Consider the following 25,369-nt stretch of genomic DNA (forward strand, 5'->3'; position numbering starts at 1 on the left):
CAAAACCCTCCCAAAAGTGGAACTGCTAATAAATATTTTGTATATAGATGCATGTATCTACAGAGCACTAGAAAGGCACTATGAGCCAAGGCCATGTAAGGATGTGATCAGAAAGATCGATGTACAGCATTTGGTAACCCAGGCATGGACCAAAACATCTGACAGGGATGTTAGGAGGAAATAAGAAAGATTAAATTGTTTATATTTTGTTTCCATTCATCACTGCTGCCTGTAAGGGTGGAAAAGGAGAATGAGACTCCTGGGGAGGGAAGCTAATGAGATGCACATTTCCTACAAAGACGAGTAGCTTTTTTTCTTCTTTCCCTTGTATTAATGCACCATAAAGAGGGTGGAGGGAGCTGTTCTGCCATATGTGAGAAGCTGTTTAGCTCTTGATGTTTCCAGAGCCTTCCTCTCTTTGATTGCCATGTGGCAGCCAAGAGATAAAAGTTTTTTTCAGGATGGGTTTCATCCCTTTAGTAGAAGTTCCAGATTGTCTCCAGACAGTAAATATACCCAACTTCTTTTTCCTTGGGTTGTTGAGCATCTGGCAGAAAGACAGTATGAAACTACACTCAAAGCTCAGGGAAGGCTCTCCGCAGACAAGATAGCTGAGTCAGGCCTCCAAGCCCTGATGGTCTCTTCCTGGAAAAGGCAGCATTACTGTCTACAGCTACAGCCCTCACTTCTGTGTTCCCCTAGCAGCAGTGGTCTGGAAGACAACGTTAACAGAAAGGAGATATGAGAACACAGCAGGGCAAGGATGAGCCAAGTGAAACTTCAACACCATGATGGCATTGCTGGTGGTGAATTCCTGAAATGGGTCTTGTTTTCCTTTTTCTGCAGCCATGCTGCTTGCTGGAATCATTAGAGGTCTTTCTCCATTCCAGTCCTTAACAATCTGCCAGATGTGGTTTATCTGGTCATGGTTCTGCTTATTTAATCTCCAAATTAGATTGTGGACTGCTTTTTCTGAGAGATTTCCGAATTCATCACTAATCATCTGCTTTCATGGTTTCAGCTAAGGCTGTGTCAGTGTCTCCCTGGTGCCAGGAGGCCAGTACATTCTGCCAGAAGGCTGGTTTCTGCCCTATATGGCAGATACTGTTACCCTCTATGGGCCACAGACTCATTTTGCCCTGGGGACACTGCCCATCATGGCATTTATCACTGGGCAGGGCCCTGCATGCTAGGAGCTCCCTTTGTGGAGTGAAGCAGAGCCCAGAGGAGAACCTTGTTTTGCAGGCATAGCTGGGAAATTGTGGCAACAAAATTAAAACAGATGGACATGAAAAAATAGGCCTACAGCAGCTGTCTGAGGGGAAAAGACCTCTAACTGTGTGCTGTTGTGCCCTTGAGTTTCCTCTAGATGTATTTGAAGTCTCCAGTGTGTAAATGATCTTTCTGTAGCTCTTTCTTCCAGATGAGAAAGATGAGAAGTTGACTGCTTCCAGTTCAGAAGAAAAAAAAATGTCATGCAAGTTGTTTTCCTGTCTTCTTCAGTCTCTTCCACATAACTCCCAATGGCGCTTGAACATGATGCGCTCTTCTCTAAGGGCTCCACAAGACAATTCCACAGGCTATGTACAAACTAGTTTGTGTGGAGCCTATTGGAGGATGGAGGGGAAAAGGGAGGGGACATTAATTATTTAGTGATTTTTGCCTGTGCAAAATCAGGGCTCCATATATTTCACAGCAAGTTTTGGCCAAGTAATAATCCTGTTTGGCCACTATCATACTTCAAAACATGTTTAACCGCAGTTATTTTTTTGAAGAAACATAGAGAAAGCCCTTGACCTCAGCCCACAGTTAAAAGCAACAAAAATCTGCTCTTCCGCACTATTGCCTTTTGCAAAATTAATAAGCATCAGTTACTGAGGAAAGCTTTAAAACTAGTAAGCAACTGTGTAAGTCTCTGGTATGGTTTTATCTAGCAGCAAAAGCTGGAACCTGAGCTGAGCTAAAATGTTCTATCTCCCTTTCAGGGTAGCAAATATGGTGGGTCTCTGCTTCAGGGAGGTGGGGAAGAGATGGGCTTTGGTGAAATTAAAGCAGCCTGGCAATGAAACAAATGTCATCTGAAATTACGATCCTTCATGAGGGATCCCAGCTTGTGCCTAAATGCAGAATGAACTGATCTTGCTGACTGACAAATGGGAATAAAAGAAAGATATATTGAAGAAATAAAAACCCAGATGGGAAGGAGTTTGGATGGGTCAGAGACACAAACATTTCCAGTTTGCAATGGGCAGTTTGTAGGGGCAGGTCCTATGTTTGCCGGCTGTTTGGAGGTCAGTCTGTCTCAAATCCCACTGTTGGCTCCTCACAGCCACGGTGCAACTGGGCTGCAGGTGCACGAGCAGAAGCTACAGAAAGAATTCCAGTAGTGAGAGTCCAGCTTGGGAAGATCCTAATCCCCTGCACCAAAAAACAGCCAGTAAAGGTCTCCTGAGCCCCTGTGGCTAAACTGACTCCACTGATACGCGTACAAGGCTATCTTCCCACAAGGCTATCTTCCCCAACTAAAACCAGCAAACAGCTCTAACTGACAGAATAACCTTCAAGACAGTTGCAGAGATGGCTTGATGCACAAAGGTCTGGTTTCTGCTTGATGACACTGAGCCTCTTTACACAGAAATGCAGTGAATTTTGCAGAAGAGAGGAAGCTGCTATTTTAAATTAGCCACAGTTTTGACCATCTTTAAACAGAGTGAAAAGCTAAAAATATGTGTCAGCTTTGAGACTAAGTTGGAATGACGTCAGCTAACAACCATGGTGATGAAACTCAGGAAAACTGTTTAGAGATAAAATGAGTAGCAGGATAGGCCACAAAGATATGATAGCCACCGATGCAGACACAATGAAATGGTGATAAGAGCCCTTACCCTCAGGAACAGGTGTAGGAGCTGCTAAAAATACACTTACAAGCAATGAATGAGAAAAAACACTATTTGTCAAACTGGCTTTGGCCCTAAGAGTTTTTTTGTCCATCCTTCAGAGCAGATAAAATCAATGCACTGGACTTGCATTGAATCACAGACCTTGATCCCAGCATGCTCTTTTGAGCATTTTCTAAAGAGCTTTGAAAAAGTGTGCAGAAGACTGTGGCCAGGAGGCCACATGGTGTTACATGGTACAGCTCAGACACACAGACAGACCCTGCCCAGATTACTTCCTATACCACCAGGCAAGACAAAGTTTTTTTGGGGGAGGAGGCACTAAAAATGATGTGACTCAGCCAGTATCACCCATCTGTGGGAGCACTAGGAGGGACATACTAATCTCTTAACTGTGTACTTTCCTACCAGCTAAACCAAATTACCTTCTTCCTGGTCTCTACTCTGTCTCTACACTCTTTGGGCTGTCTCCTTACACATCCATAGCATTCTTTCGGGAGATGGCATCTACTCTATCCCACTCCTGGGGGAATAATTAGGACCTTCACCAGCCAGCTGTCCTTTTGGAAGCCCTTACCAAACTCAAGCATGATTTGCAAATGAGGATCAGACATCTGACAACAGCAGATCAAAGGAGACCTTTGGTTCCTTGCTGATTTTCATGTGTAACAACCACTGTATGGAATCAACCAGAATGCTACAGACAGGTTGAAGGAAGGGATCGTTTCCCTCTATTTGGCATTTGGAGACCCCAGCTGGATATTGCGTTGAGTTTGAGGCTTTCCAGCATTGGAAAAGACATTGGTAGATTGAAGCACATCTAGCAGAGTCTGGGAGGCTGGGACAGGTGGTACAAGGAAAGGCTGAGAGAGCTGGATTTGTTCAGCCTGGAAAAAAAAGAGTGGGCAAAGAGGAGATCTTGATCCTGTCTGCAGCTATCTGAAGGGAGGGGATAGAGAAGATGGAGCCAGACTGTTTTCAGACTTTGGAAGGATGAGAGGCAACAGGCACAAGTTAGAACATGTGAAGTTTCCATTAGAGGTAAAGAAAAACTTTCTCACCGTGAAGATGGTCAAACACTGGAACAGGCTGACCAGAGAGGCTGAGGGATTGGCACATGTGGAGATATTCATACCTCAGTTGAGCATCACCCTAAGGTAGCTGACCAGCTGGCCCTTGTCTAAGCAGAGGTTTGGACCAGAGCCCTCCTGAGGTCCCTACCAACCTCAGCTATCTTGTTATTCTGTGAATCAAGGTCAAGTCTTTCTAAAGCAGTAGAAGAGTGAGATTTTTTGGAAGTATTATTTAGGTTTCAGTCTCTCAAATTCAAAGTTCAAATTGGGTTGGTGACTACACCCATGACCCTGCCTTAGTCACTTCATATGTAAAAATGTCCAAGGACCTATATGAAAGAATGATTTTCCACTTATAGGGAGGCAACATCAGGGAAGAAGGGAAGAGATTTTTATCCTCAAACATTTCTCAAATGATAATAAAAATGCAGGTATCTCTAGAGGTGAATACTAGTTGTCCTCACAACAGCCAGGGTGAATAGCAAGAAGAAATAATGACCAGTGCACTTCTGTAACACCAAGTGTTCTGGACTCTAAAATGCCCTAGAGACAGAGAAAAAACTCACTTTTCAAAGTTGCTGCCCAAGGCCTCACAGGCATCTTGTGCTGAATTATCTCAGCAATAGAACCACTATGGTCCCATTGGGATTTCAACCTGCAGACAGGGAGAAGACAGGGATTAGAAATCCAAATGCCAGGGCATTAAACTACATTTTCTGATTTGATGCAGGTGGAACGGGAGAGCTCCAGAGCAAATTATGCCGTTAGATATCTCTTTTCCTCTCAGGCAGCATCTGTGCTGCTGTCTGAACAAAACATTAGAAGAAAGAGTGTTTGCACAGAGATTTGTGTCAAAAGCAGAGAGAAGCCAGGTGATTTTCCTACTGCTCCCAGCAGTTTGCTGAATCCAAAATACTATCGTTCACTCTGCTATGGAAAATACTTCTGGCTCTCTCTCTCTCTCCATCTGTATTCCTCTATGGCTTTGCATGATCCCCTGCTGGCTACATTGCAAGGCATTATTTCCCAGACTCTGTGGATTTGTGGTGTTTTCCTCCCCTTGCCATGGGATTGCCACGCACAAATTCTTCCCATTGCAGGTCTGGAGTTGGGCACTCTGGGAACCGATCCAACACCTGACAGCAAATCTGCATTTCCCAGGCTGCCCCTCTTCTTGCCATTAAGCATAGCTGTTGCTCTCTTAGATGGCTAATCTGTTCTTTCATATGTATTTTTTTCACATGCCTCCTGAAAACATCAGCAATTCACTTCAGTTATTTGCAGAAGAACAGCTTCTTGCTCATCAGGTGTCTGCAGGACTAGGAGAGCTGCTTTCTGGGTCTGTATGCAGCACACTGGGAGCCTTGAAGAAATTTCGGAGTCATTGCCTGAAACAGAGGAGTAGAGAGGCTGCATGAGGTCATGGCAGGGCTCCTTGGTTTCTCTACTGTTGCTGATCGACCACAATTTCTGCTCTGCCCCCTACAATGATAGGTGACTGGCAGAGAGGCTGTGGGGCCAGTCCTGGCAGGGAGGAGTGCCTGCCCATCCTGGTTGGATGTGTTGCCTGCAGGGCATTCCCTCTCACCTTGTACATGCTCAAGGACTAAAGATCTGGCAGCAGTCCCTGGGGAAGGCAAGCTGGCATCTCAGAGCAGTGACAGTGGGATTTCTGCAGACAGTGAGGAGCTAAATGACAATATTATTATAGTCAAATTCACTGCCTGGGCATTTGGGGCATAAACTAGGACTTCCCCATATGGGTGCTACATGGAGCCTGCCCCAAAGCATTTGTAGTCCTGGCAAGACTTTGCCTCTTGTTTTGCCATTCACCAAAATTGTAAGGACAAAGCCCTATTTAGCACAATCAAATCTGAGGCCTCTATAGCTTTATGTAATGCCCTTCTGAATCTTAAACCAACTCACAGAAACCCAAATGGGGACAAAAAAGTGTTTCCAGAAACATCAGAAAAAAGGAAAACCATAGAGAATCACAGCTACCAAGGGAAACTGCACTCAAGAAATGGTGCCCAAACCCTATTGTTAACATCTAATGCAGCACAGTGCTGCAATTTCAGTTATTTAGAGACTTGTTAGCTTCCCTGGAGAGAGAGAAAAGCAGGTGTCTCAGCTGGCCAGGCAAAGCTGCGACTGCTTCATAACTGGGGAGCTTCATGAGTGTGCCAAGGCTGTGCCTTCACATGCCAGTGGTGGGACAACACATGTGCTTCAGCCCCAGGTGGCAGACCCCAAGCGAAGCAAGGGAATACAGCACTCAGTGGCTGCACCTGGCTGCAGCAGTTCCACTTCCTTCCCATTTTTTTTGGTATGTGGGCCACATCGTGTTAAATGGAGAGCAAACCAACATCCTACCATCCGTGCCCCACTGCTCTCACCTATGCAGTCAAAAGCCTGGCTCTTTGCATCTTCTGGGGGCATGAATTTCCTTGAGGCTGCAAAACCACTAGGCTGGGAGCTGTATCTGCCTGTGTATTTCCCTGTATCTCCATCCAAATGCAGGTGTTGATGTGCATCCCTGCTGGAGCATGTGCAGGAGCACAGGCACCACTGGGGCCAGATGGGGCTGAGCCAAGCCTTCCAACTTCTGAGTTACCCCTACTGCCACCGGGATCAGGCAGTTCTTATTCAGCGCTGAATCTAGTGTAAGAACAAACATGAAATCCTCTGCTGCTAATTAAGCATCTCAAAGCCCTTCCATACTATAGTATCTGGGCAGTGAGGCTTCAGGAGTAGAGATGCTTTAGGATCAGCTTTGAAAATAAACCCAAATAAGCCACTTTCCAGAGATTAAATTGTCTCCTCTTGGAAACCACTGCAGGGGAAGAGCGCTTGTTTATTAAAAAGAGACAGCAGGGGTCAGAACATGAAAGGAGGCTTTGTCTCCTCAGTTATTATCTTACTCCATTTGTCTGTATTTTAATGCTTGTTTTTTAGGTGTGCAGGGAATTTCAGACACAAATCTCCCAGCTCCAAAAACACTGGGCAAACAGAAAACCCCACTCCTGGGTCCTGCATGTCACCAGAGCCTATTCTGCCTGCAGCAGCCCCCAAATGAGCACATCTCCGTTGACACAGAGATCCAGGGCTGTGAATGTGTGATCGTTTGGGAAGGGCTTGCTCCATCTCCAAGCCAGAGAGGACGTGATCCAGCTCCCTCCCCGGGGACCCCCAGGCCCTGTCAGGAGCTGAACACAGCTGAGTGACATGGAGGGCAGGCTGCCCTGGCAGCTTCCCCCCACCTGACTCCAGAGGCAGGAATCCCCTCTGCTGCAGGGGGCATCCCTGGAGGAGCCTCCCCCAACCCTTCAGGGCAGGGAATTCCTGGCACTTCCCGGTGTAGGGGTGGGGGTTCCCCTGCGGCCCCAAGCTGCAGCTCCCCAGTGGGTGGAGGAAAGCTGCGGGGTGGGGGGGGGGGAGGGAGGGAAAGAGGAGAGGGGCCCCTGGGACGGTGCGGGGCATCCCGGAGGGCTGGACTATCGTCCGGGGAGGGCCCTGGCTGCGGGGACATCCCGGGGGGGGGGGGGGGGAGGCGGATGTAGGACCATCCCTGAGGGGGGCGACTGCCTGAACATTCGGGGCGGGGGGGAGGAAACCGAGGACTGACTGCAGGGGCATCCTAGAGGGGGTGCAAGTGTAAGAGCATCTCGAGGAGGCAGGGGGTCTGCTGTGGGAACATCCCGGGGGGCGTCGGCTGCGGGAGCCTCCCGGGGGGAATCCAGCTGTAAGACCATCCCGGGGGAGGGAGGAGAGCCGGTTGCAGCGGCATCCCAGGCGGAGGGGATTCCGGGTGTAAGAGCATCCGGGGGGGGGGGGGTGGTGTTACCTCTGCAGCATCCCGGGGAGGTTCCCGTCTCCGCGCAGCACGGCAGCCCCCGGCCTGTCCTTCCCGCGGCGGAGGCGGAGGGAGGCAGCGCGGGGCGCTTTCACCTCTCCGAGGGCCCCGCGGCGGCGGCGGTGGCGGCGCGGCGCCCTCAGGCGCGGGCGGCGGCAGCTCAGCGCACGGCGGGGCCGCGGCAGCGCGGCTGCGGCTCGGCTCCGCGCCGCGCCGGGAGGAGGGTCCGCGCCGGGCGCCCGCTCCGCTCCGCCCCGCCGCGCCCGCCCGCCGCGCCGAGCCGAGCCGCGCCGAGCCGAGCCGCAGCCCCGCAGCCCGGGCCGCCGCCGCCGCAGGGCCGGCGGGAGCGAGCGGCAGCCGGCGGCATGAGGCGCGACCCGGCGCCCGGCTTCTCCATGCTGCTCTTCGGCGTCTCCCTCGCCTGCTACTCGCCCAGCCTCAAGTCGGTGCAGGACCAGGCGTACACGGCCGCTGTGGTGCTGGAGGGCAAGGTGCAGTCCGTGGCCCCCCCCGCCGGCGGCGGCAATGACAGCCGCGGCCCCGCCGGCCCCGCCGGGGGGGTCCTGGTCAAGGTGCTCGACTTGTGGCCCCTCAACAGCGGCGGGCTGCAGCGGGAGCAGCTCATCAGCGTGGGCTCCAAGGCGCCCTGCTTCAAAGTGAAGCGCAACCACCGCTACATCTTCTTCCTGGAGCCCACCGAGGAGCCGCTCGTCTTCCGCACTGCCTTCGCCCCGCTCGACACCAGCGGCAAGAACCTCAAGCGGGACGTGGCGCGGATCCTCTGCGCGGACTGCGGTACGGGCCGCGCCGCGGCGGCGGGGGGAAGGGGGGGGGGGGGGCTCCGGCCCCGCGCGGCGGCAGCAGCGGTGATGGGGAAACGGGCCCCAGGCGGTGGCGGCGGGTGCCGGGGGCCGCAGCCAGCCGCCGTCCGTGCTGTGTCGCCCGCCCGGGGTTGGGCGGCGGGGAGGGGGGGGCTGCCTTGTCGATCGCCCCCCTCCGCCGCTTCGCACCGTGAACCATGCTTTGCAGCGGGGCAGGGCGGCGCATGCGAGCCGCTCTCTCCCCGCGGCCGCGGCAGACCCGGCCGCCGCAGCCCGGCTCCTCCCCGGCTGGGGGTCCTGGGCAGCCGTGCAGCCTGCGGTGAGCCCCGCTTGCCCGGGAAAGAGGTCCCAGTCAGTGCTCGGTCTCCCTGAGGCCTCGGGCACCATGCCGACAGCCGTGTCCCGAACCGCGGTGCCGGGCGGGTGGAGAAGGGCCCGCAGCCCCGGCTTCGTGTGCACCCCGGGGCTGCCCATTTGCGTTGTCTTTAGCCGCACGTTTCGGTTCACTGAAGCATTCGGTCTTGTTGTCTTCTGGCTTTTCCAGCCGCCCTCCACTCGCCGCCTAACCCACTGAATATATATTTCCTCGGTTTTCCTTGGTGATCGAAGCCAGCCCCTGACTGTGAGAGCCTTTACTTGCATGCGGTAGTGGGTCCGTTAACTCTGTGCACACTGATGCTGCCTGATGCATTGCTCTTCCTGGGCATGTTTACAAATGCGGAGACGGGCTCTTTCCCAAGGTGTGTGGAATAGATGTTGGCTTCCAGGTGTGCCACAACTACAGGGAAGTTTTGCCTCTTTCAAAATAACGATCTAATTTTCTGAAGTTGGTTTTCTTCTATTCGTTTAATGCGTTTAACTCTCTTCCTTTAAGCAGCTCTATGCACTTGTTCTGTTGAACGTGCTCTGCACTGATCCTTCATCACCTTTTCTTTTTTTTTTTAAACGTGGTTATGAAATGATTTCAGCAGAGAAGCGCCTGCTGGAGCATTACTCCTTTTTTACCTGGTCTTTACATTTCCTGTTGTGATAGGCTGGGAGGGGAGAGGGGAGCACAGGCAGAGACAATGACTGCATTTTCCCAGGGTTAGGATCTGAGCTTACAAAAATGCAAGGCTGGCCCTCAGTTCAGCTGTAATGCTCAGATACTGTGTCACAAAATCCTGAGAAAACCAGTAATATCTGGAGCTCTGAGAGCCATGCCATGCTGTAAGAAATGAATTTGAATCTCTCTCATTTGGTGGATTATAAGTATATGCAGGACATGTCTCTGGGGAATTCAGGTTCTCCATTTGATGACAACATGCTGTATATGAGTACTTCCTCATCATGTTAATTGGCCTTTTGCCTCATTAAAGACAAGGTGCCTTACTAGTTACACTTAGCTCTATAATGAAAATATACTTGCTTGTTGTTGTTGTTGTTGTTGTTAACTAGACGTTTCTGGGACAAATACTTTGCCATTCAGGACTGTTGATACCAGACTGTGAAAGCTGATCTGTCTCTTTTTTTAGATAGCCAAAAGATAAATTTAGAAGATTGCATTACCTGGGAGAAAGGAGGAACCTTGTACATCATAATATGTTGTTGAGAAAATGGGCTAGAACTGCGTATGAGAGAACTAATTTGGGAGACACTAATTTCATGTGTTTCTGTATGTGGGCCATTGCTGATGTAGAGGATTTAGTAAAATAGCTGTTGTGGAGTCAAAAGAAAGGTAAATAGGGGAATTCCTTGGGACTGTGATCTCACAGTCAGGTAGAAGCATAGCAAAAAAAAAAAAACCCAAAAAACAGGCTGCTTTTTTTCTTGTTGGGCAAGAGGAATTCCAAACTTGAATGTCTCTGAGCAGCCAGATATGACTTTAAGAAAAATGAAGGCTGTTCAGTTGCTTCCTGGATCAGGCCCAAAGTGTTAATATGTAGGCTGATGTAACAACAACTTTAGAGATGTCATTCTGCCCATGACACCTTCTTGGAACTGAAGCATTTGTTTCTATATTTTTGACTATATGAACAGGCCTCCTGGCTAAGGGAATCTGCAGGTTGTTGGGATCATTGTCTCAGCAGAGCTCTACAGCTTGTTGCGGAAAAAAAAAAAAAAAAAAGCTTGTGGTTAGGAACTGTTACAACTGTGGTTTTGTTAAGTGATGAAGATTAAATGGGAGCCTCAGCATGTTGAAAGTGTGGTTCCCCAAGCACTTCATGCTCTCAGGTTCAGCTGAAGCTCCAGAAGGTTAATTTTGAAGGTGACATCACTGGTAGGATCTTCTGATTTGTAGCATCTGAGCTATTGAAAAGGTGCATAGATTGGAAAAGCAGATCAACTTGCCTTTTTGCTCCTTGGTTTTTGCTGGGAGAGGAAATGAGAGGAAGTACTAGGTTGTTTGCTGTTCTTGCTGCAGAAGGGGGTCATGGACAACCCCAGCATTAGTAGCGGGTGAAGAGTTTAGGCACCAAGTGCTCTCTGAATGAAAGCCAGGCTGCAGTGCTGTGCGAGATATTATGGAGCAAATGGAACAGACACTAGGACCTCTTCTGCATTGGCAGAGAGGGACCGCATGTCTCTGATTCCTCTAATTCTTCCTGCCACTACTAAAGTCAGAGGCCTCACAGGACCATCTTTTCCCTGCTCTGGCACTGTGCCTGGGTCTGTTTTCTAGTGATTCATACACACCCTTCTCAGAGACTAAGATGCTGTATGCCCTCTGCTCTTCCTGACTCCAGAAGATGGTTGCTGAGGTTCAGGTTGTGCTGCAGAATTAAGGCTTGAGGCTGGAGCATGTACATCTCTCTCACACAGGCAGCCCCTGCTTTTGTTCACACAGCTTGCTCAGAGAAGAGAAAGTTCAGAGTGTTGAGGCACACCACGGGGCCCATATCCTGGCTGGGCACAGCTGGGAAGGCTAAAAGCAATGGATAGCCTGGGATGCAGGAGGCAAAACAGGAAAATCAGACTGCACAGCTGGAATGTGGAGTGTTTCAGGAATGATCAAATAAGGCCTCTGTGGCTGGGGCATACATGAGGGGGGTCTCAGCCTTCATATCTGCCTTCCCTGTTCTGAGATCCTGGAAGGGGTTTTCTTGCATTGGCCAGACCTGCTGCTGGCAAAACTGCAGAGGCTGGAATTTTCCTCCCTGCAAAATCCAGATGTTTCCAACCCCCATCTCTCTGCACAGCCATGGGTTGAATGGATTAGTGCAGTCTCCTGGCACAGATGGAACAGCTTTCAAAGTGTCACTGCTCCCTGAGTCCCAAGATCCTATGGGTCTCACCAGCCACCTGCTCTTTTTAAAAGTCTCTTCTGCATGGGCAGTATTATTGTTTTCCATAATGTATATAATGATTTTTTTTTATTGCTTCTCCTCTTGTCTCTTTTCTTCGCAATTTTTAGCACCTTAGTTTTGGATGGTCTCTTATTTTCTCTGTGTCCATATGGACAGATCAAGGAGGAAGAAATTACTGCAAGAGGCAGTGCTGGCTTTCACCAGTGGCATGGCAGCCTTGTGTGATATCTCTGCCTGGATTGTTTCTGATTTGAGGCTAGAGAGGCGGTTGTGGTCCTGACCCTTCTGGCTTTTAAAGGCCTCTCAAGCCATTGTCTGCTTCCCACTCTAAATGAGCTGATGAATCCTCTGCTAGTGATATGTTTGCAAATATTTTGCATACAGGAGGGGCTCTTACTAATGCAAGTTTAACCTGTCTGATTTCTCCTATACAGGGAAGAGAATGTCTTCCCACTTGCATATGCAGGAAGTTGCAAAGCAGATTTAATTAGATCTTGTATGTCTCTTTAGAGCACCTTACTGAAAATGTTATAAAAGTCCAGGACTGAGTATAGGACTTGCCTGCAGGATTAGCTTAGTCTGAGTGAATAATCTGGTGGTGGCAGATCCCCTGGGAGGATTTTCAGGTTCTAGACTCAGGTGCTTCTTGTAATATGAGGTCTCTGAACAGCTAGGGATTTTTTTCAATCAGAAGGTGCATTGGTCTCAGTAGGAACCGGGAATGTGCTGGGGCTGTGGTGTTAGACTCAGTGGCCATGCATTGCTGGGAGTTGTAGCTGTCAACTTGCGGAGCCCGGTTAGTTATACCTAGCCTGTGAGGAGGGGTGAGAGGCCCGATTTTGAAGCACCAATGGGAAAATACAGCCTTTTGGATTGCAATGTAGGTGTTGCTGCTGGAAATAGCACTGGCAACATTGGCCCAGCAGCTCATGCAAAAATACTCCTTTCTGCTAACCTGTAAATCATCTGATGAGCTCCAGGTCAAGTGGACACGAGGGAAGGGTGCTGGCTGCCAGTCACCAATGCCAGTGTTGTCCCCTTGTCCCAGGACAGCTGCAAATCAGGGAGGAGCAAAATGCGCTTTTATTTTTTCGTGTGCTGCCCTGCTAATTAGAGCTGTCTGGAGTGGTTTCTCACTGCCTTCAGAAAATTACACTTCCTGGGGTTCAAAGAAGAGTAAAAACCTGCTTTCTTCTTGCCTTGAGCTTTTGCAGACGGAGAACGGTCACTTTGCTGCTGAACACTTTTACCCCTTGTAAAGATGGCACGTTTCTATATTCTCCCTACTCCTGGCTTAGCTGGCACAGAATTTTGCCTGGAAATGGATCCAGGGGTAACTGGGTCCCTGTGGCCAGATCTGCTCCTTGTCTCTCAGCTGATCCAGCCATGAAGTGAATCTGGTAGCTAAAATTTTGCTCAGCCAGTGCTGCTGGTTCAAATGACTTAGCTGTACCTGAAATGCCTGAGGCCACTGACTCCCAGACATGTGCCATGCACAGAGCAAGGTTTGGCCAGTTCCTCAGTCCCTCTTTCAGAAATGTTTGACTAAATAAAGCATCTCCTCATGGGTCTCTACGGATAACAGGAGACTAATAACACCTCTAAGTGATCCCAGCAGTGCTGTTTTCCATAGCTAGGATTTCTCCATGCAGAGCCCCTGGTCACCAGCTGCTCCTCAGTGGCTTTCTTCATGCTCTGCTAGCTAATAACCCTGAGAGATGGGCCCTGAAGCATAACGGCCTTTCTAAATCATGGGCAGCACCTTGACTTGAGTTTGGATCTAGATCAGAAAATGGTGTATGCTTGGGAGCACAGAGGCAATAAACTCCATTGCCAGGCAAAAAAGGGGCCATTTTGAAGCAGCTGAGCTCCCCACTTGTTTTGGGGTGTATCAGGCAAAATGCACCATAATCACCAGGTTAAAGCATTTAGCATATCCAGAAATCTACAGCAAAGGCCCTCAAAGGATCTAGGCCTGCAACGAGGGCAGCATACCCTCAGATTTGGTACAGTTCTTTTGGAGTGAAGATGCCTCTTGCAGAGGGCTCAGCTGGGGTTGTCAGTTCACATGGGCAGCAAGGTGAGGGTTCTATGAGGAACAGCTGTTGCTTTGCCAGGTTGGGACCTCAGCTACTGGTGCTGGAGTTCACTCCATCACTGTTTCCCATCCTGAGTCACTGTGTGACACTGTTGAGTGCATAGCAAAGGTGCTCTGCCTCGGAGGAAGCATGCGGGCTTCCCCCCAGCAAGCCGTGCCTGGCCTTTGACAAACATGAGTGCAGACACAGCAAAAAGGGCATAGGTGAGCAACACAGTTGTCCAGGAGGGGCTTTAGGGGATCTTTTGGTGGTAAGTAGCAGGTTTCCAAAGGACTTAGGTGCCTGGGGAGCCCATGGGTGACTCTGGTAGTCTGAGAGATTCTCACTGCAGAGAAACCTGAGTGATAACATGCTGGAAAGGCACTTCTCCAGCCTGCCCCCATGCCCTGGCTTCTGCTGAACCAGGAGGCAATTGGGACTGTCTAGGAGGTCTGTTGGTTGGACTGGGCCTGCTTAGTGCCAGGTGTCATGTCATGGTTGGTGCTGACTGCGCTGGTGGGAGCTGAGCTGGGTACAGCAAGGGGTTCTGAAAGACGTCAGCAAATCCTGTATCCCTTTTTGTTCTTCCTGCTGGTCAGAGAAGGCTGCCAGAATGTGAACATGCACCCTTCATAACTCCTGGATTATTCTTTCATCTCCAAATGGCACTGTTTAAATAAGAAATCTCACTCTTGTTCTCTGTGGGGATTTATTCTCTGTGCTGTGCTATGCTTCCTGTGCAGTGCGGATGGCCGAGGACTCCTCTCCTCAGTGGAAGCTTGGGGTGACAAGTACAGCAACAGGCAATGTGGGAGGAAGCTTGTGTCCCTGCAACTTTGGCATCTGGGCATTTGCTCACCCACCAAATTGTGTGCGCAGCATGAATATCAGAAGGGTCCTAGTTTCTCTCAGTGCTTCCCCATCTCAGGGGAAGGCAGAGAGGTCTGCCAGCTTCCAGAAATTTTGGGGTCAGTGTATCAAGCCAGCAAGGGCAAATGAAAAATCAAAAGAAAGATGAATCAGTGTGCTGCTCTTCCTCTGCTGAATGACCACACTCCCAGTGCTTGGCTGCTGCAGCCTCAGATGCTGGGCTGAGTGATGCAAAGCTTAGCTGAAAGGGTCAGTGAGAACTGCTTTCATTTAATCTCCTTGGTCCAGCTCCATCCTGGATTAGAGGGTGGCTACTGTAAAGGAGATGAAAATGTGAGATTTCCCAGAGCATTTTCAGTTTGACTGAAAATAAAGTGTTTAACTCCAGGCTGTGGTCCGGTAGAGGGAAATCACCTCTGTGGTCAAAGGATCTGAAGAAGAGGTTTGTATGAATATTAGCTGGGAATGGTTTGAGCACCACTGAGGCTGTCTAGGGGCAGAGGAGAATTCGAGGGGAAGAAAAAGGAAAGAAGAAAACAAACGAAAACAAATGATTCAGTGGGTTGGTGGAAGTTGGGAGATGCTGCCTTGGAGACCTAGAGGCATGGGTGTTCAGCTGAACGGGAGTTTCCTGCTGTTGGGTGTATTGGGATTGGCCAGCTGTTGCTGAATTCATAGCCCTGCCTGGGCATTGTTGGCTGATTCTTTGTTTCAAGAATCCTTGTTTGTTCTCCTATCCGGTGCTGCCATGTCATGCTCTGCCTGGCTTCCAGCAACTCAAGCAGTTAAAAAGGAGCAGACACAGGGCTCCAGTGATGGGGGTGTTGTCCCAAGCAATTGCTCCCTTAAGGGATCTCCGCAAACCCAACCATGACTGATGGGTGCCCTCTTGAAATTGATCAATGGTATGAATTAAGGGGATGAACTGTGCTGGGGCTTGTGGTGGGAGCATGGAGTGTGCACAGCACAGCTGTGGTACTGTGGGGGTATGCACCAGAGCTAATGGTAGTGAGAAGAAGAGATCTGCAAAAAAGACCCTAAAAGATGGTAACAGTCCTGACAAGGCTATGGGAACTACAAGCCAGAGAGGTGCACCCCATGTGCAGGGTTATACTGTAATCAGTGGTAGCTATCATCTGAAGCTGAGTGAGAGCTGTCGGTAGAGCTTTATGACAGCAGGTTGGACAGACACTTGTTAGGACTAACTCTGGTAACCTTGTGAGCAGGCTTAGGGTCTAGATAGCTGCTCAGAACTGTTCTGGTGTGAGGAGACTATGACTTGCCCTCTTGATGAAGGTGAGGGTGTGGAAGTGAGTCGGTGGGATCTACTAGAGGGAGCAGAGCCCCAGGGCTGAGGGCAATCAGACCTTAAGGGCAGTGGCTTTCCAGGGCAGGTCTGGATGGGCATTGCTGTGTGGAAAAACTGAGGAATGACATGCTGTACTTCATGGGAGAAGTAGTCAGGTCCTGCCAATTTAGTGTTGGAAGGGAGATATTTGCAATTCATTATAATCAACCACTGCTCATCCCTTTTTTTATAATGGCTCAGTAATGACAAAATGCTATTTAGGATCCTCCTGATGGTCTCAGGACAGGCAGATGGCTTGTCAGGATAGTTGGGACTGATCGGCTCTGCTTTCTGGGCTGTCTCACAGCTGGTAGCAGCTGGCTACAGCAGCTGACAGCCCCGGCTGTCGTGTTCACAGGAGCCTGGCCCCATCGGACCCAAGCTCCCCTATTGCAACACTGTCCATGTTAGTTGAAGGTGGGCTGCGTTTTGGTCAGGCCAAGATGAGGTCCAGATCAGGCATGACCTGTACTATAGGCTTCTACCAAGCACAGTGTATTTTTTTCCCAGCATGCAGGAGTGTACAGAGTAAGACAATTAGCAATAAATTCATTTGCCCTGGGAGCATTATATGGAGTGAGTTGTCAGGATGTCTTGCTTGGGGGTTGGATCTTCCCTATTGGTGAGTGAGATGGTAGTAATGTTGATAAAGGGAACAAGTGCCTCCAGCCATTGTCTGGACTCATTGCTCTGTCATTGTTCCCTCCTTCCTGCCTCCTCCATTTCTTTCTTCCCTGGCTGCCCTCCTGCGTGGCTGCATGTGGAAGAGAAGAGCAGAGAGTGAAGCAGTTGAGTCTTCCCTAGGCCATTTTCACTACATCCCAGGCAGATATTCACTACTGGGAGCTGAGCTGAGTCAACAACATCCCTGGAAACATCCCCTGCCAAGTGAGGTCTCAGCCCACCAACAGTGGACATCCCAGCCTAGATCTTCATGGCATGACCAGGGCTGCCTTGTCAGCATGAGGAAACTGCCTCAGCCCATGGTACTTTGCTCTCTGGAGGGATGCTGGTGGCACCCAAGCCCTTGTTGGGCCATCTGGCATCACACTATCTGGTGGGGAAAGGACCTGTGTTCTCATCCTGGCTGCCAGGTTTTCTCTTGCCCTGATGGCCCTCAGCACCATGGGGAGCTGGCTGGAGAGACTGCTGTGACCTAGGAAACATCAGGGCCTCTTCTTGCCTGGGGAACTGCATGGTTATGTATACACTGAAAGGAAATGGAGATTCCTTGGCTCTTGATGTGCATTGACTTGGCAACCTGTTACCTATTGGCTTTGAGGAGACACGGGGATTCTTTTCAATGGCTGTGGAGAGCCTGAGACCCACAGATTCTTCCCCATATCTGCAGAGCTGGGTGATAGAAAGGACCTGGGTAGGGGGGAAGAGATGACCATGCTTCAGAGTAGGAGATTTATGGAGTACCTGCCCTATCTTTACCATATGATAAGTCTGTGTGAGTTTAAAAGAACAGCTACCAGCATATGGATCCATTTCAGCTCTGTGTCTGTGCTGTAGCTATGCTGGGCACATACATCACACGAAGTTGTGTATGTGTGGCTTCATGCTCAGGAGGGAACCAATGCAAGCAAGGGGAGTGTGGTTTGGGATTTGGGTTCAGTTCCCATCTCTGCAGCTGGTGTGCAATAGACCCTTCAGGTACTGGCTAGTGGCATATAGGCCTTTCTTGGGTGGCTGTCTAGCTCTGAACGTTTCAAAGCCAAGCTCAGCTCACAGCAAAGGTGTTCCATCCACAAGGACATAAATTTGCATTACTCAAACCTTCCCTGTGATCTGCAGCAGCACACTTTGTCTGTGTGGGGGAGCTGTGACATGTGAAGAGACAATTCCTGACAGTGTGTCAGTCCATCGTGTGGTAACAAGCAGGCTCCTGAGATCCAGGCTGTTTTATCTGGTCCTCAGAACTAGCCCATTGTGCTGGCAGCAAGCACTGATCCGTGAGGGCACTTGGTCGTGCAGGATGGTGTGGAGAGAGTATTTTCCAAGCTATTAGAGGGCTGTGTGGCTTTTTGGTGCATGCTATGATGGAAGAATGCTCAGATGATAAAGTTTGAATGGTTGGCCTACCTGACACTTGCCAACTTTTGTGAGCTTAGAGCTACTGCCTGGGGCTGAGAGATGAGGATTATTTTTTGTGCCTTGAAATGATCCTGAAACTTGCAATCAGGACCCATACCCCAGCCCTCTGGGATGCTGTGTGTCAATAAATATTATCAGAAGGTGATCCAAACCCAGACAGTCAGGTTTTTGTGTGCAGATTTATTTCTCCAGACCCTTCCTGGTGAGAGGAAAGAGAATTGCACTCTCTGTCTGTGCTGAGACAGCTAATCTGGGAGCCCTCCTGCCTCAGGTCACAGACGATTTCAGGCCTCTCCTTCTCAAGCGCTGTCAGCTGAATTGACTCCTGCTCTCTCTGTCATCAGGGCAATGCAGGTGCAAGGAAGAAGAAATCCTGCCCATGATGTTGACACACTTTCAGGAAAAGCAGTTGAAATTACCAAGAAAGCATGTACTGTCTCTGTAATCAGACAGATAACCAGGAATAAAACTACAGCCATTGGAGGAAGGAGATGGTTTTGTGGCAGTGGTGTGCTGCTGTGTTGCAAATTTCTCAGCCAGGATTTGCTGCAATTTGTGAGGGGGACACAGGAAATAAACTTCTGCTGCAAGCTCTGGATCATAACTGGTTAGGTGTATCAGGACAGTGGTAGCAGTAAAATGGTGTAATTTGTGACTATCCAGTGGAATGGTCATAATCTGATATAGCATGAGCAAAGAGAAAGTAATTTCTTCTTTCATGTTGTACAGTGCTGATGGTGAGTGTCTGTCCTGACACAGCCTGACAGTGCACTTGCCTATTCTCTTGGAGGAGTCACTGGGTGATCTTTTCTTTCCTATTTGAAGGCAGCAAGGCTTCACTACCATGGGACCTGATCTGCTCCCACATGCTCCCACTCTGTGGCTGTGTGATCTGTAGCAGCATTTTTGTTCCTGTCTCTCTGCTTGCAAATGGGAGATTTATCCCCATGATGAATGTGTAGTTATTCTGGAGGGCTGTGTCTGTGTGGGGTTATTGAGGTAGTCAGAGCAGTTCTTAGAGCTAGAGGAGAAAACACATTCTTCCCCATCAGGAGTTCCTGGGACCAGAGGTGGCTCCCCCAGTTACAGTTTTGGGCAACTGTGCAGCTAGAGAGAGGTCTTGTTCTGTCCTTTGCTCTTGGCACACAAGGAAATGTGTGGCTATGTGTTCAGTGGTGTGGGATGGGCTCTGAGAGAGGCCACTTAGTCCCTGTCCCCACACAGCTCCCCAGAGGATACGTTTGAGATGAGGAACTGTGAGGTTTTGTGGATAGGGCTGATCTCCGGTTTGGGTACTTTCTTATGTTGCACAAGGTTTACTGGAATTTCGTGAAGCATCAAGTGAACTCGACAGAAGGCGATCCATTGCAGCATTTCCTTTCCTGTGATTCCTTTCCTGATTCAGTGCCCTTTCCCATTCCTCTGCCTTTGGGGAATTTCTCCCCGCTCATGCCTAATGCTTAGGCTGTGTCAAGGAGCTGGGAGAGGAGCCTACTTTGTGTAGGCAATAAAGTCCTCAGTGCTGCACCTCCTGGATCCATGGATTGCCAATGTAAATCTGATCTGAAGGAGAGCACAGACAAGCTCTCTCAAGTCTGATTCTGGCCCAGATAGGTCTTAGACTCCAAGCTGTCTTACATGAGAATTTATTGAGTAGATTGGTCCAGGAGCCTTTCCAAAGATCCTGGCAGGGCAGTCACAGCTGGTAATAGAGATACCTTCTCTATCTCTCTTAGGTTGAAGGTACAAAGAGTAGAGTCAGAGATTTAGGGGTTAAGTTTAGCTCAGTTGGTTAGAGCGTTGTGCTAATAATGCCAAGGTCACGGGTTTGATCCCTGTACAGGCCACTCGTTTGAGGGTTGGACTAGATGATCTCCAGAGGTCTCTTCCAACCTTACTGATTCTATGGTATCCCACCAGGGAATGCCTTTTTTCAGGATAGACAGCCCCAGGGGAAATTTGGTGCTTCCATCATCAGAGAGTTAGGGCAAAACTTGCCAAGACTTTCCATTTAGTCTGAGACATCTGTATGAGTGGCAAGAGGAAGTGGGTTTACTTTTTTTTTTTTTTTTTTTTTTTTTTTTTTTTTTTTTTGATCAAGAATGAGGTATCAAGAAATGGATGCCTAAGGGTTTTGGGTACCTCTTTGGTTAAGCTTGGCTGAGCCAGGAGATACCCACACAGTCATTTTGGGTTTAGGCACTTCCATCCAACTCAAATTGCCTATTTTCTGCCTGGCCCAGAGGGCAGATGGCTTCTCTGTGGGTCCGGTGCCGAGACTGGGTGAAAGGGAGAAAGAGATGTGGACAGCTAAGCCAGGACATGAGTTAACAGTCATACTTGGGGCAAGTATCTATAGTGCAGACTGCAACAGCCCTCCCAGCTATGCTATGTGTTGTTGCAAAAGGTGAAATCTTCTTTTTCCCAGTCATGACACAAGTTCCTGACTACTACACAACTTCAGGTAGACTTGAGGAAGGAAGAGGGGTCACAATGATAGGCAGTCAGTTCTTGCACGGGAAGCCCATGCTTTGGGCTCCTTATATTAATAAATAAGGCCAGCAACACCTCAGGCAAATGGCATTCCTAGGAAGGGAATCAGGTGCAGTGGGAATGAGTGAATGCAGAGCCTGTGGGAAACATTCATGTCCTGGGATAGAAATCTGCCCAGCACCGGGGCTTGGAGATTTTTGCTGTAATAAACATTCCTTCCAGCAAGTGAGGCTAGTAATAGGTTTTCATATGCAGCAGTTTTATGCTGGCCAAAGCTCATCTGTTGAGTGTGTGTGTGTGTGAGGGGGAACAGCATACAAAAGGGTAATTTCCTGGCTGCAGCATGCAAGGTGAAAACCCTCCTAGGATGCTTACTTTTATGGCCTATGTTCTTCAAAATAATACCTTTTTTTTCTTCCCTGTGTAAAGGATAGCATGGGAAACCCTTCTGCAAGGAAATAAATCCTGCTTGTCACTATGGCTTTCACTTGGCAGTGCTGAATTTTTTTTCATGCTGCTATTGCCTTTCTCTTTTCCCCTCCTCTCTTCTCCTCCCTCCCACACACACTTTCCTCCCTATCTTACACCCTCAGCTTTTAGAGCCATAATTGCAGCTGAGCCAAGAAAACCTAACATGTTTTTAAGGATGGCTTCAGTTCCTTTTTCTGCAATGTTCTCCCTGGCTTTACCCTGTTTGAAAACTTGAAGGAGTTTTGATGACATCTTTTTTCCAATTAGATTTATTTTTGGAGTATTTTCCTTGAAATTTAATTTCTGGGTAGGAAATGGAAATATGAAGTCATCCAGTGACACTAATTGTGTAGGACACCCAGGTCAGACCTGCTTGTCAGTATCCCTTCTTGGTCTCCCTATGGCAAGAGGTTGCTGGTGAGATCCAGGCAGTTTTGTAGGAAGATGGGTGATCTCAAAAGAGAAAAGCAAAACCTCACAGAAGTCTGAGACTGTCTACAGGAAGAATATCATGTACAAAGCCCAGGACTTCTTTCCCATATGATTTTCACTCAGCTGTAGCTGAATGCCTGCAGACCATTGTAGGCTTAGTGGATATGTAGGCCACCACCCCTGGTTTGTCCAGGACTGTTGGGTTGTGTGTTTGTGTTTGCATTACAGGGTGCCCCAGACCCTTGACCAAGGAGGCAGCTGGAGTCAGCATTTCCATTCAGTGTTTCCCTGGCTCCCTCCTGCTGAATTCAGTGGCCATTTCCCCATAAAAGAGGAGTGCTCAGTATCTGCCTGCTGCTCTACAGCTGTTCCCATGCACAGTCACCAGCTCCTCTGGCCCTGGATACTGTTTTGACATTCCCTGTCCCTTCAAGGCAAGGGCTGTAGAAGAGTAGCATCTCCTCTGTTCAGCTTCAAGGTACAGGAGTCTCTCCACGGCCATCAAAATGATGTGGAAGGACAGACATTTGGGCTCTTGTGCAGCCATGCCATTGACTCCTTTGGGTTTTATCACCTATGCTGCTCTTGGTCAGGTCAAAAATATACTCACCGCTTTCTGTTTCTTCCCCCCTTCCCATAGCGCTCATCCAATGCCCCACGAGGCCCTGGCTTTTCTTCACCAAAGGCCATAAATATGACAAGTAGGAGTCTAAAAGCACTGTACACACTCTTGAAGATTGTCCTCCTGCCATGCCCCTGACAGGCCTTCCCAGAGGAGTCTCATCTTACTGCTATCCTGGAAGGACTGAGGAGTAAATTCGCCTGGGCCATGTCTGAAACCTGACAGCATATCTCTTGGGGAGGCACTGCCCTAATACCCAGGACCAGGCAGCCTGCCCCAACCCCCATTGCCCACATCCCCCTCTTGCATGTGGCTCATCTGGTCTTGGCTTGCTTCTCTCAGTTGCTCATTGTAGCCCATTCCCAGATATTCCTGGAATGAACTCAGTTTTTCATTTAAGCCAATGCCTCAAGTGATTGCAAAACTGGGAGTTGTGCCTGGGGAGGTCAGTATTGTAGCAGAATTTGGCTTAGCTCTTTATGGATTCTCTCGTGGACAAAAAGGGAGTGGAGACAGTCTGAGGAGTAACTCCTAACCATCTTCAAATGGGATTGTGCCTTGTGACCCCTTTGCAAAGAGAGGCCTGGTGCTGGACTTGGAGCTGTTGCTAGACCTGCTGATGCCCTGCTACTCAGAGGTAGTATTGCCTTCTCTCTCCACGCTGCCTTCCTGTGTGGATCAATGATGCAGAAATGACAAGGCAAGAAATGCGGCAGCAGAAAACAGCTGCCAGGAAGGCCGTTGGGTGGAGATTTTGCCTTTCCTCCCCATAGCTTGGAAGGAAGGCTTCCTGCTTGCAGCATAGACTGTGAGCAAAATGATGCTTGTGCACAGCATGCCATGTTCTGGGTCACGTGGGTCTGATGGTTAAGTGAAGCCCAGCAATTCACCTGGAGGCATCTGGTCCAGTGGCCTGGCTAAAAGGCATTGCTCAAACCTCTGCAAGAAGCCATGGGACCACAGAGAGTTTTGTGCAGATCAGCTGTGTGGGCCCCAGCCCAGCTGTCCTCTGCCATGAGCTTGTGACCTGTTTATCTGGGAAACATAGTTGCTCCTTTGGCCCAAGCCATGAGGCTGGAGTGGGGGTTGCACAGGCAGGGATCTGCATCTTGCCCCACACTGCAGTGTGATTCAAGCAGCCCCTTTCTAGCCCAGAACTCCAGATGTCTTGCAGAGAATTACAAGACTGCCCTAGTCCTTGCTCTTGCTGCACACAGCAGCTGAGTGTGGTTTGGCAGAGTGTTGTGATATGGCTGGTAAGGAAGAGAGTAGAATAAGGAGCAGTGGAATATGGAATATTGAAGTACACAGGCCGTGTCAGGCATGCGGTTGTGTTTGTTTCAGCACATGAGAGCTTCTCTTCTGCCTGCTACTGGCTGTTCTGTGCCTCAGTTTGTGCCATGTAGGCTTCCTGAGCCTGCTGGCAGTGATAGTGCTTCTGTTGTTGCTGTGCTGCTCCCTAGCAGCTGAGATTGGTCAGAGTCCTTTGAGTAGCCTTCAGAGTCACATCAGTGTCACTCTCCTGGTAGCAGAGCCAGCTCAGTGGTGGGGGATGTGCTCAAAGGAAAGAAGATCGTTGGGAGAACATGGGAAATGGAGAAGCCACCATTAGCTAAGGATGCAAAATGTTAGATGACCTTTTTTCTCCCTGCAGCAATCTTGTCCAGGTGGAAGTGGGAGATGTTGCATGTTGAGAAATTGCACTGAGTCATTCAGCAGTATTTGGGCTGTATGTCAGAAGCTGCATACTGCTTGTGTATATGTTTATGGCAGGGAAAGGAAGCAGCTCTGCCACTACCTGTTCTCCAAACTGGTTCCACCTGGCTGCTTCTCTGGCTGGCAGAAGAGAAGAGGCAAATGGCTCCAAATGGGAACTGCACCTCATGCTGTGGATGTAGGGATATTTCCCTCCTCCTCCCTCTGCAATCAGATGCTTGCAGAGCAAAGCTTGAGACAAGCTGAGTATCACTTGTGCTCTATCAGACGTGGGTGTCTATAAAAAGCCTCTCTGAGGTTGCGATTGGGTGGGCTGGTTGTGTCACGTGGGCTCTCATAAGGCCTGTGTTGCTGAGCAAGTGGCATTCCACTTATTTTTGGCACTAATAGTCTTTAGTTAATACATAAATTCAGCTTAAATTCAGGATGGAAAATAAATCCCAAGTGGAGGCTCTGCTAATAAGATGACAGATGCTTCAGGGAGCCTGGGAAGGCTGTCAGCAGAGCGGTCGTGGTTGTTGAGATCTGAGAGCAGTAACATGCTCAGGCACAAGGTCCTTAAAAGTTACCACGATTTGTCGGACTAAATTACAGAAGAATTAGACAGATGGCCGAGCTGAGCTCTAACTTTAACTGCTAGAGCTGAACTCTTTACAGCAAATGCCATAGTGAGAACCCCATTCCCACACTGGCATGATGAGAAAAGGAAGGGACTGGAGCATCAGTTTAGGTCTGTTTGCTGCTAAACATCTTTCCTTCTCATAGTCTGCCAAAATTGAAGGCTGATACTAGGTCTGCTGTAGCTGGAGAATACTGCTCACTGGCAATCACCCTGAGATGTTTTCCCATGTCCTGGTTCATCCTGGAGAACCTTCAAACCAATTTTGAGCAAACTCAAGGGCTGCATTGGAGCTACTGGTTCCTTCCAGTGGTGTCAACAAAAAGAGAAGGCTTTCTGGTGACAGAGCTACAAACTTGTTGGTGAGATAAGGCTCAGGCCCTGCTTGCCACCTCCTAATAGGCTACTGCTTGGGTTTTAATGAATTTTGACTCTTTCTGGTATTGAAAAGGGATTGGAGGTTAACCAGGGGTTTAGAGGAACATCAGTTCATTCCCATCTCTCTCCTACTAGTCTGCATCATCTTGTGCACAAGGTTTGCCCCTGTGCGTTCAACACATTAAGCCCTTACCAGGCGGCAGGAGGGATTTTAAACTAATTTAGGCCGCAAAATGCTCTTTCAGTGTAATTCAGGTCTGTTAGTCCAAGTCAGGACCAGTGGTGCAGTCTGGCTCCCAGCAGTGTCTTGC

General features: G+C 49.2%; 1 protein-coding gene across 1 annotated transcript in view; it reads left to right on the forward strand.

Annotated features, from left to right (window-relative positions):
• The first annotated feature begins 8,188 nt into the window (after window positions 1–8,188).
• NRG2 (neuregulin 2) overlaps window positions 8,189–25,369 on the forward strand; it is a 172,181-nt gene continuing 155,000 nt past the window's right edge. The window contains exon 1 of the mRNA XM_062587389.1: window positions 8,189–8,618. Within this exon, the coding sequence (XP_062443373.1) occupies window positions 8,189–8,618 (430 nt within the window). The remainder of the gene's footprint in view (window positions 8,619–25,369) is intronic.

The sequence above is a fragment of the Rhea pennata genome, chromosome 14 (assembly GCF_028389875.1).
Source record: "Rhea pennata isolate bPtePen1 chromosome 14, bPtePen1.pri, whole genome shotgun sequence".
Classification (NCBI taxonomy): domain Eukaryota; kingdom Metazoa; phylum Chordata; class Aves; order Rheiformes; family Rheidae; genus Rhea; species Rhea pennata.